The sequence below is a fragment of the Phocoena sinus genome, chromosome 8, assembly GCF_008692025.1.
Source record: "Phocoena sinus isolate mPhoSin1 chromosome 8, mPhoSin1.pri, whole genome shotgun sequence".
Taxonomy (NCBI): Eukaryota; Metazoa; Chordata; class Mammalia; order Artiodactyla; family Phocoenidae; genus Phocoena; species Phocoena sinus.
Genome location: NC_045770.1, coordinates 16,831,716 through 16,844,081, shown reverse-complemented (window position 1 = coordinate 16,844,081; position 12,366 = coordinate 16,831,716). Strand labels below are relative to the sequence as shown.

At 46.4% G+C, this 12,366-nt stretch overlaps 1 protein-coding gene across 3 annotated transcripts in view; it reads right to left on the bottom strand.

Annotated features, from left to right (window-relative positions):
• The window catches only part of CADM1 (cell adhesion molecule 1), a 334,278-nt gene extending 326,682 nt beyond the window's left edge, over positions 1–7,596 (bottom strand). Inside the window, exon 1 of one of the 3 annotated variants that reach the window (XM_032641396.1) lies at positions 7,458–7,596. In XM_032641396.1, coding sequence (XP_032497287.1) covers positions 7,458–7,581 — 124 coding nt within the window. In that variant the 5' untranslated portion in view covers positions 7,582–7,596. The remainder of the gene's footprint in view (positions 1–7,457) is intronic. The other 2 variants (XM_032641395.1, XM_032641394.1) reach the window with 2 other exon arrangements.
• Between the last annotated feature and the right edge of the window lie 4,770 nt (positions 7,597–12,366).

Below are 12,366 nucleotides of genomic sequence, written 5' to 3'. Positions count from 1 at the left end.
GAGATCTAAGATGAAAGGTTCAATTTCTGACATGTTAACTTCTAGATTATTCCTAGCCAAGTGGAGATATGGTACAGACAATGGGAGAGATGGGGCCCAGGAGCCCTTTGTTTTTAGGGAGATTCCTCCCCACCCCCTCCAGGGACCTCATAACAATTCCAACTTGACACTGCCGTCTAGTGCTGCATGGCTCAAGAGGATTTAGAATGCCTACCAAGAGCAAGCCACTTATTCTAGGCATTTTTAAAAGTCCATGCCACTAGAATATCAACATCAAACACTGAGTAGCATTTAAATATGAAACAGAGCACTTTCATTTCAAGGCTATTTAACATTTCTGAAATATCTAGATCAAAATGGTGGGTCAAATGACTACGTTCCAGTAAAGCAACTACTAAAAGAAAAGCTTTTCCCCACCCCACATTTCTCGTAAGATAATCACCCCATTCAAGACACCTGTCAGTCATAAGAGATTTTTTTTTTTTTTTCCTTAGTGCTCAGTTTTCTCAAAACCTTACCACCAAGCTCCTCTTTTGAGTAATAATAAAGGCCACACATCACTTCTGCTGTGCATGTATATAAATACCTCCATCTCCCTTTCTTCTAACCCTAGTTCAAGGCCAACTGCTCCAAAGCTTTTGAGAACCAGCACGGGAAGATCTTCAAAGAGAAAGTGCCCATTAACCACAACAGCAGCTGCTGGCTACAGCCTGCAATTTAAATCTCTGAAAAAGAAACTGTGGCTTCTGAAATTTAAACAAGGAGGTGCCACTTGTAATTACAAACATTCCAGTGGGTTCCTTCCTTCATTGATGGTTTCCAAACAAAGGCTTTTTATTCGATTTTGGTGGCGCTCCCCAAACCCTAAATGTAGACATTCCTTTGTGCTTTTCTGGTGCCGTGGCCAGCTCAGAATAGGGGCACAGGAGGCGGGTTTTTCCTTGGCCAGGGCTGCTTGGAACTCTCAAAACCATCTCATGTGTAATTACTTGTTTGGCTAGAAACCAAAAACCCCAATGCTTCAGATTTATAGTCCACGTTAGATACATTTGAGAAGGAACTTCTTAAAAGACAGACAGACAGACAGACACACACACACACACACACACACACACACAAAACCTCACATTTCATGAACCCTGGAAAATGGAAACAACCTATTTTCTGAGAAACCAAAGAAGTTCTGAATTAACATTGAAGCATTCTAACATTTCTAGCTGAAATTTAAAATTCACACGTTAAATTAATGGGGCAAATACTGAAAAGTAAAAAAGAGTAACAGTTTCTCTTCCTACCACCCCGCACCCCCATCCTACAAAAATAAGGCCCCAAAACTTACAGCTCCGTATGGGTTTCCCACACCAAAGGCATTTTCTGATCACTTCAGTTACAGAATACAGGCTGAAATTAATACTTAGCCAATTAGAAATGGGAAAAGACATCTTTTTCTTTGAAGCCATATAGCTACAAAACGCAAAGGCACTCATACCACGGGGACATTTAGAGGAAAATATTCCGAATGAGGGTACCTCACAGCCATCAAACTAAACTAGCCTTTCCTACAGAAGTCCTCCTGTGGAAAGCATTCATTATGGGCACATCCAGAAACGGCCAATCTCACCAAGGGTGTTTTCCACAGCTCGCCACTGAGGAATTAGCTACAATTACTGCATATTTACACAACCATATTTACACAATAAAACTCATCTTATCCGTTCCAAACAAAACCTTGCTCAAAATAAACCAAACCACAGGAAAAGGTCTCCTCAGCGCAGGCAGTAATCATGCTCCGGCTTTTCTAGCTCCCGCCTCAGCTTCTACCCAGTGTAACAAGCCTTCACGCTACCTTCCTGGGTAAAGCAAGAGTAGGATAAAAATCTGTATACCAGTGGATAAAATGTACATGCAGCTAATGATACTGTGATTATGGGCGTAGAAGAAGAGCTGTATCTTACAGAAATTCATTCTAAAGTAATTTATGGAAGAAATGATAGGATGTCCAGGATTTGTTTAAAATAATCTGGGAAGGGGAGAAGGTGTACAGAAGGTAATGGACCATGGGTGGATAAGTACAAAACCTGATGATCTGCAAAGAGGGTTAATTATGGCATTCTCTCTACATTTGTGTATAATTGAAATTTTCCATAATAAAGTGAAAAAATAAAGAAAATATGATCGATGTTTAAAAAAAAGGGGGGTCAGCTTGCAACTATAAAGTAATTTTTTCTTTAAGAAAAAAAATTGTTCTGAGCTTTCTCCCAGCCTTAACGGAAAGGGACAAGTACCTGGTAAGAAAATCAAGATGTGTTTTTGTTCTTGACTTAAGGACCCTTCCTTTTTTCTTTAGTTACGTGGAACCAGTTCTCCTGTTAATAGGACTCCTTGAAATGACAAAACGAAAGGTTAAAAGTCTAAAGCTGAGGCATCTGTGCTTCTGTGAAGCCTAGTTTTCACGCATCTGACTTAAACGACCGGGACACACATCCAGAGCTCTCCTCTACTCAGGTGCTTTGGACAACAACATTCACGTGTGGCTGCCACATGACGTCCAGAGGCTTCAGAATGATTTGTCAACACGAAAGACAACCTTAACAAAAACCGGTCCTTTCTTCCCAGAGGTCACACCTCTGATCCATCGGTTTATTACTGTAGAGCAATAATTACTCTTGCTGCCTTCAGAATACAAACCCTTCCTACCCGAGATACCATCTACCCACGATGCATATCCCTTACTGGGCATCCCTGCTGGGAGGTGGAAGAGAAGCTTGACTGGCTGGCTCTCCGGAGACCAGCTCCCTATCCTGGAAGCACAGCTAACTCAGCCTCAGTTCAGCGGTAAGCACGGTCCCTCCCTCTCTGGGCTTTGGCTGCCTCACTGCAAAATAATGAGACGTTGCCGCATGATTTCTAATATCCTTCCCCTTTCAAAAATTCCATGATTATAAGAATCTCTAGTTCCTCAACAGGTGATATTAAGAAAAAGAACTTTGCATTAAAATGTTATATTTTCTATTAAATAATTTTAAATGTGACTACGAACACTGGCTGAGCTTCTGTATACGTCCATATATATACATATATGCATGTGGATACATACATATATGTGTGAGTACACACACACACACACACACACACACACACACAGGCTGATACCATTAGGTGCGTATATGGGACTAATTGCTTGCAACTAGAAGCAGCAAATTTTCAATTCTGCAACAGATGTCGCTGTGTGATTTCTCCTTTCTAGGCTGGATTTTCAGTTGAAAATGCCCAGCATGATGGTCAGTACTATTCTTCCCAAGAAAGAGATACAACATTTGAATCCTTTGGATTTATTTTTTATAAAATTTCTTTATATACTGGTAAATTTCCATTCAAATCATAACATTGATTAGTTTGGTGCAGTTTAAGAGATCCCCCTGCATAAAAACGGGCCTTCCGTTAAGCACACAGGCACACACAAAACCATTTTTAAAATGTAAATTCTAAGTGGCCAATTAAGCATTAATATGTCACATACAGAAACTGAGAGATTGAGTTTATATTCACAGCAATATTATCAAGTTTTTAAAGCCTGAAAATCACTTAGCAATATAGGCCAAGGAATAATAAAAATTCACTTATGTATAATAAGGCCAAAATGTACCAGGTGTGGGCAAAAGTCACTGAAAACTCCAAGAGCACCATTCATGATCATGAAAATTTTGGATTTTAGTTTTCACAGCATTTCTTTAAAAATAAATAGTAAGGCTAATATTATAATTGCAAGACCTCTTACCCATCTGACATTCACTATCAACCACCTCCTGACACATGTCACAGAAAAGTGACATCTCTTTCCATTCAACCGATATATCTGCCGAAGACCATCCATCTCAACAGGTAGCTACTAGCACTTTCTTCCGCTGTAATTCAGAGCTAGGAGAAAGGATTTCAAAAATCTCCTTTTTAGACCCAGGAACCCATTACCTTCTGGGGTTTTAGAGGGAGCCGAGCAAGCTGAGCAGAGCAGGCAGGGAGTCCAGGGAGTCGAGGGCAAAGTCAGATAAGAATATGAAGTCAGGAAAAAAGAGAGGAAGCGCCAGTGTCCTGCCTTGGCTTCTTCCCTGTCCCACTCCCCTTTACCAGGAGGGCCATTGGGAAAACTGGATAAAGCATGTACAACATCCATATGAATAAAGCTCTTTGTTCCGGAGAACTGCCTGCTCTTTTATTCGCCCCTTTTTTCGTATTTGTTCATTTCAAAAGATTGCTCAATGGGTCTCTTGTTCCTCCAAAATGTCCCAGGCAAATAATGCAAGCTTGTCTCGTCACACAAGTCACTAAATGAAGCCTTGTGCGTCTCCAGTGACACACTGTAAATATAAAGTGGCATTAAATGAGGGATATTTTATCAAAGCTATCACGGACAAGTGCAAGTCCCTCCCGCAGCTATTGGATTTGATGCAGGGAAAGGCGACAATAGCAGGGCAGCACTTTTGTAAAGTCCCTATCCCCAGTACACAAGCCCCAACAGGCCACGACAAGCAAAAACTCAGCTCCTGGGCTTCCCAGCACCACCACACATCCCCACCCATTTGCCATCCTCTCTACTGCTGAAAATGTAAGAGGAGGGTGATCAACCACGGGTTCACTGGGGGTCAGAAACACCATCACACCATCACGCAAGCATCCCAAACTAAACGGGCGTAATTTACACTGAGGAGTGAGCTCTGACAAGCCCATTGTAGCTGCATTTCATTAACATCCATTTCATCCAAACACCAGAGGAGGGATGAGAGATTTTCTCCAGAGGATAAATGGATTCAGTTACAGGGGAAGACAGAACCTGGACCCACTGCACAATGGCCCTTGATGGCTATTCCAGCAAGGCTGTAAATGAAACAAGGTTTATGAAGTTAAAAGGCAACGCCAACAGGTTTCTTTAATCCTGGGAGTAGGAACTGGAGGTCTCTGAGAAAGCTTAAACTAAGAGGAGTAAAGAAGAGAAGTCCCCTGGTCCCCACCTGAAATCTACTCTCCGGGACTAGGACCTGGGGGCTAGGCCAAGACCCCTTCTCTAACTCAGCACCAAAAAACGCATTAAAAGAAAAAAAAAAGATTTAAAGAAAGGCGCCTCACCCCCTCACTACAAATCAAACCCAATTACTTTCTAATTTGAACACAATCTGATAACAGCGTACAAAACACAGGAGCAGGAAGCTGCTTCCATGGCAACTGGCAACAGAATTTTCTTGTAGCTTTGACATGCACGGTTGAGTTCCAGACCGCTCCTTTCTAAGTCAGCATATAGCCCTCGCTGGGAAGGCAACTTCTTACCGCGAGATAGTTACAAATACAGTACTGTTGCTACTACCCGGAGCCTTCAATGAGCAGGCTGGACAGAGGAGGTATAATCTGATGCTGTTCTGCTGGCAAGCGGCATTGCACGGCTCCCATTTTTAGTCCAAAGACAATATCCCGACCAGCGCTTGTCCCCTCCCCGCCTTTTTTTTTTTTTTTTTTTTTTTTGCAGCCAATACAAGTCTATTGTTGCCTCTGTTATGCGCCAGTTACCGAGCCTGTAACGCTCACGTTTAACCGACACTGGCGCTTTTTACAATGCAGCAGAACCAGGGATCTCTTTCAGGAACATTTCATTGAACCCATCGAGTCAGAGACATCACCCGAAATGAAGTTGTAACCACACCGGCATCGGCTGAACCCAATTATCTCGTAACTCGTAAATTAAGAATTGACAGTGCAAAAACACATAAACAACATCCGGAGGCAGTGGCATGGAAGAAAAAATCCTCAGCTCTGGAACTGAAGCTGCCGCCAGATTCCCACCTCTATGGATCCCCGATAGGTTCCTCAAGTCGAGCTCCCTTGCAAGCCTGTCTTGAGGAGTGGGGGGAAAGCAACCACCCCGGCATCCCCCCAAATCCAAAGCTAGCACCCCCAGATCTCCCCATTTCCTACAGCGTGTCTCCTGCGGTGTTTATGTAACTGTGTGTCCTCTAGCGTGTAAACAAAAGGCACAGCCCAAGCGGAGAGGCACCCCGGGAGCGGCACGCTGGCCCCGGCGCTGCACCCGCCCGGGTCGGGGGCTCCGCAGGTGGGGGCTGAGCTCTCGGTGTCCTCCGCCACTTGTTGCTCGCGGGTCCTGCGGCTTCCGAGCTGCGAGGAGGGGCTTTGCAGGCGCCGAGCCCTGCTGCATCCCCTCCTGCACCTACCCGCCCCCCGCGGCCCTGCGCCTTGGAGTCCCGGCTCCCTGCTCCCAGCCCGCAGCAGGCGGCCAGGGGCGCTGGGACGCCGCGCGGCCAGCAAGCGCGGCGGTGGTGGGAAGGGGAGGCAGGGTGCAGCACGGCCGGTCTCTCCGCTGGGGAAGACCTCCAGCTCCCTTTTGTTAGCAAAAGCAAACACTGCCCTCTTCTTTCCCGACCGCGCCAACGCGCCCGGCACACGGTCAGCCAAACAGCGTGCTCCAGCCGAGTGCTCCGCATCTTCAGGGAAGGAGCGGGGCGCGCAGAGCCGCCCCTGGGCAAATTCCCAAGACAGCTCTGCACGCAGGGGACGCCCGGAGGCCCGGAGGGTGCCCGCCTGGCCGCAGAGGCCGCGAACGCTCCCTCCACCACCCCCGAGCTGCCGAAAATGACAGGCAGCCTGGAAATCCGGGGTCCCCACTCGCGGCGGAGGACGCTGTGGGTCAGGCGGGCTGCGGGTTCCCGGCTTCTTCCCGCAGAGGCGGCGACAACAACCGCCCCCCCGTGGGGCCGGGCCCGGGGAACTTTCCCTGCCTGGAGCCCGGCCAAGGAGACCCGCAGCCGGGCGGAGGGGGCGGTGGGGGCGGAGGGGCCGCGATCCGGCTGGAAGGAGACACGAGGGGCGAGCTGTTCGTGGACAGGGGAGAAAGGCAGAGCGCGGGGAAAGCAGGAGCGATCAGACAAATCTGGAGATGTCCTGTGGACCAGTGAGGAATCGCGCTGGAGGGGGCCGCTAGTCAGCCATGGGGAGGTTTCGGGGATGGGGAATGGGGGGCCTGCTGGAGAGGTGGGGGCGAATGGGCAGCCCGGGGAAGCGGGAGGACCTGCAAGTTACGGGGACAACAGCGAGTTAGGGAGGGTTCGGAAGGTTTAGGGGGGTGCTTGTGATCCACCCCCTTCCCCTATATTCTCTAGCCCCCGGGCCCCACATTCTCACTCCACTCCGCGCCCCGCGCCAAGCCGGGAGAAAAGGTGTGGGTGCAGCCATCCCTACGAGCTCTAATTCACACGGAGCTGGGCAAGGGAGAGGAGATTTACCGATCCCCTCAACCCCTTCCATTCTCAGCCCTGAGTTTCCTCTCCACACTCCCTCCGATTTGGATTTAGGAAGTGGGGGAAGGTTGTCATGGAAACGTTTCCCCCCTCCATGGCTACGGCCACTGGGGTGCCTTAGGAGATTTCGAGGGCCAACCGGCCGGTGCCCACACCTACCTGTGGGGATCAGTGCCGCGGCAGAGAGGAGCAACAGCAGAAGCCGGAGTCTGAGACCGGGAGGCGCCGCCGCCACCGCCGCCGCCGCACACTGGGGTCCGCTCGGCAGCACAGCACTCGCCATGTCGGGCACCTGCCTCAGACTGGCGGCGGTGGCTTCCTCCCGAGCCCAAGCGGACAACTAATGAGATGCTAATGACATGCGCTGGAGGAGGAGTCCAGACCGACCAATCACATCGCCGCGAGCCGAACCCGGCTCTCGGAGGACTCACCCCCTCCCCCACCCCGCCCCCTGGCGCTGGCTTCGGCGGCGCGCCCGCGCCACCTAGGGGCGGGGCCAGGGGGAGGGGCGTATGCAAATATGTTTATGTTAAAATTCGTTTTCGGTTCCCCGGGATCAAGGAAAAAGTGTTCTCCTGGGCCCCTGGCGCACAGGGGCTCCGGCTCCGGGGGCGGGTCTAGCTTCCCGTACACCTTTATTAGGAATGTTTATAGCAATCGCTACATCAACCAGACGACGAGAATCTCCCTAGGAGGCTCCCCTGCCCGGTACGCCGAGTGCAACTGGCCTGGAAACAAAACGTTGCAAATTTCCGTCACGCACCTTGCACCGAAGGAATAGATCTTTGGGAAACGGGGGCTGTTCGGGAGTAGAGAGTGAGAAGGCAGGTCCCCGGATTGACAAAACAATCTGGGAGAAGTGCATGCGTGCTTTGCAGGTCCGGCGGAGCGGGAGAGCCCGTTCAACAGCCTAGCGGTAGACTTGGGCATAGTTGGGAGAAAGGAGCCGGAATCGGGATCTGGGATTTTCGAGTCTGTGTTTGCGGTAGATTCTCGGGAAAGGTAGATCGAGGAGGGTTGGCTCAGGCTCCCCAGCTTGCTGAAGGTCTCCTTCCTGGTTTTAATGTATATGTGATATATGTGTATTTAATATACATGATGCGCATGTATTATTAGTTAATTACGATTACCCACACTCAACAAAAAATCTTTTCTGTGAAGGCTTCGGGGTGGAGGGCGGAGACGGGGTGTGAAGAGAAGGTCTGCCATCTTCCTCCTTCAGGGCTCAAACCCACTCCCCCTGCCGCCCCTTTGCCCCTCGTCCCGCCTAAGGCGGCTGGGGACCAACAGGTGCTCTGAGCTTCCCGCGTCTCTGGGAGAGGCTTTCCAGGCTGAAGCGACTCGCTTCTCGGACTCGCTCTCCCTCCCCGAAATTGCCTTTGCTTTCTTCTGAGCCAGGCAGCCGGCTCTCTTGTTTGTCTGCTTTTTAATTACTTATTTTCTTCCCCTCTAGAAGAACGTGTGCGCTCTGACCCTCTGTTGCTCAAGCATCAAATTGAAGGACGAGCCATATTAAGTGTAAAGGTTTATAATAATTTAAGTATTCATAGAATGCAGAACAATAAGATGTAGGGAATACAATTTGCATAATAAATATCAATATCACAACAGCTAAAACAAACCATGACATTTATCTGTGGCTAAATGACCAAGAGATTACTGAATGTAAATTGCTAAGTCTGAGCTATAGTCTAGAGAAGCCCTCTGTCCTCATCTTGCTAAAAAAGAAATAAATAAATGTTACATATCAGAAAGGAAGTCAAGATCTGCCAACCCACCAAATTAGTTACACTTAAAAACAGCCTCCTATTATCCATTATGCATAAACTAATTTCAAGACTATCCTGTCTTCACAGGCCTGGATATTCTGCACTGTAATTACAGGCCCTAATACATGAACTGCAGGCAGTCCTCCAGAAGTCTGGAAAGCTCCAGCAGGCAAACAGCACTACATGGGGCAGGAAACCATCACCACATGGTCACCGGGATAATGTCCAGTGCGCAAAGTCCTACCTATTCTTAGCACCTCCAGAAGTAAAGCTACCTTGATCAGACCAAATGCAAAGCAGAGTCCCTCCACAATCAGGATAAAAAAAATTGAGGCCATATGTATGCTGAAAGATGTGTAAACTATAAAGTAAGTTCCTATATCCCAGTCAATCTAGCGCCCTAGCGTAAATTTATACTTGCTCTTATTATTATTACTACTTTTGCATCTATTGAGTTCTTATTAAGTATTTTACATGTGTAATCTCATTTAATCCTTGGAACAATCCTCATGGCACACAGTATTCTCTCCCATCTTGTATTTTTTAAACACAGAAAGATTAAGCAATTGCCCTAAGGTCAAAGTTTGTAAGGTGCAAAGCTTATGCAATTAACCACTATGCTATACTGGGCCTCAATAAATATTTGTTAAGTAAATGAATATATTTCACATTACAGTGCATGAATAATAAGCATAAGCTACATTTTAACATAAGGTGAAAATATGCCAGCAACTCAGAAGCATTTTTTTAAATAACAGGATTGCATTATACTCCTAAGGAAAAGCGTTCCTCATGAGGCTGTAGCTCCAAGAGAATCTAGTCAGGCCCCAGTCCTCCCACACTAGGAACACAGTATGGGGACATTGGAAGATGTGGAGTGTTTTCATCTCCCTTCATTCTCTTGGCACATCAAATGAACACCTACGCAGATTTCCAGTTGGCAAAGAACAACATGGGACATTTCTGTAGGAAATGCTAATGCTGTATGACTTACCTCCCCAGAAGAATGCAGATAGCTTTAGAAATTTTCACCAGAAAATGCCACCCCTGCCAGACATTTAAGGAACTTGCACATCCAATTTCCCAGGTCATGGGACATCTTTAGCACTACGTCTTCATGGAAACAACCAGAGCTGAAAATTTAGGATGAAGCTGTTGCTACCCTATCCACTAGCCACACTCCCCTGCCACCCTCAGCTCTTTCACACTGAAGATCCTGCCAAATGATTTAACATATGGAACATGTGAAGAACGTATCAAATTCCTGCATCTGCTAGATACAAGTTATGACTACTCTGGCTTTCTCATAGTAAAGCTCGTCATTTTCTGCTTCGTGGACTAGAACTCCTCCCCAAGTATGAGTTCTAACATTTTTTCCCCTTGCTACATGAATTTAACCAATTTTGAAGACCAGATGGTGGTTTTGCCATTTATAACTGATAATCAATTGTTTTGTGAATTTAATTTTTCAAGAAAGAGCTGAATAGTCATCAGAATTACAATCTGGGTGCTACTTGTGTTAGAATAAAATTGCCAGAAGCACCAAGAGCCCGGTTCTTTTCTTTTCCCTAAGAAAACTTGAAAGAGCAAAAGAGAAAGAGACCCTAGATTGTTTGCCTTCCCTAAAACAGTTGAGAAATATGGATAAACATATATGAAAAATAAGCATTAAAGGAAGATTCATGTTTTGGGAAATACATCAGAGGCAATCAATGAGAACTAGTGACGTCCTGCTTTTCAACAATGCTAATTACTTGAGTAGCCAGGTATAAAAAGACAAATTATTAGGGAAAAGAAAACAATATTTTGAAGTCAGCGTTTTCCTTGCTACTGGATTATTTGAGTACCCATAGGAAAGTGGTTTAATCAGTTCACAGACTGAATGTTTTTGTCCCCCCCACCCCCAAATTCCTATGTTGAAGCTCTACCCCTACCCCCTAATGTGATGATATTTGGAGGTGGGGGTCTTTGGAAGGTAATTATGTATAGATGAGGTCATGATGGTGAGCCCCCTGTGATGGAATTAATGCCCTAGGAAGAGACAACAGAGTTTTCTCTCTCCAACATGTAGGCACGGAGGAAAGGCCATGTGGGCACAACTGGATGGCAGCCATCCCAAGCCAGGAAGAGGGCTCTCACCAGAGCCCAACCATACTGGCACCCTGATCTCAGACTTCCAACCTCCAGAGCTGTGAAAAAATAAATGTCTGTTATTTAAGCCTCCCAGCCTATGGCATTTTGTTATAGCCACCCGAGCAGACTAAAATAATCCCTAGACCTCAACTTCCATTGTCAAAAAGGTTACTAAAATTATATTAAATGTCGGCTTTTAATGGAAAGTCTTCCATAAATTAAAATAAGCTAGCAGTATGTTAGATATTGGACTGGAGAGACTCTTGGTCTACCTGGTAGACATCTCACCTATTGTTAGATTATTAGGACCAAGCAACTATCGGTTTATGAATCTTTGTGAACTATAAAACCAGCTAGATCTATATTTTTAAATGAGTAGTTAAACACTTTACCCACAGGTTTATTCTTCTAGAATCATAGAGTTGACAGCAAACCCTTGAATATCAAGAGGTGAATATCAGTGTGAAGAAAAGGGAAGTACCGAAGTAGGTTGCAGAAAACTACTACACACACACTAGGTCAAGAAGCAGCCCCAATGGCCATGAAGGGAAATTTGTCATAGGGACCCAAGTCATAGCTTTTTCCATCATATCTAGGAATATATCCAGGTATACATGGCTGATCCAAATATATATTCATTAAAAGGAAAGAAATGTACAGCACACTCCAATGGAACAATCACTGTTAAGTTGTGGGAATACAAAGATGAATGAGAAACTATCTACTGTCAAGGAACTCAGAATATAGTATGAACAGTACAATTATTATATATGGTAAGTGTTTTTGTTTTGTTTTGCGGTACACGGGCCTCTCACTGTTGTGGCCTCTCCCGTTGCGGAGCACAGGCTCCGGACGCACAGGCTCAGCGGCCTTGGCCCACGGACCCAGCTATATATGGTAAGTGTTTTTATAGTATGTGCACACAGCTCTATATGAACAGAGAAGGGAGGCACCTATTATACCCAAGAGGCAAGTGTGAATGTCTATATATCAAGGGAAAATTCACACAGGAGAATGTTCCAGCTGAGTGCTGGAAGTTGAAAAAGACTCCACGGGGTGCACAAGGACAGAGGGGGAAGATGTGACTAGGGAGGTCATTTACAAGGCTCCAAAGCTTAGGAAAGCATGGATCTCTTAGGAAAGTTTAGGATCACAGGTCGCCAGAG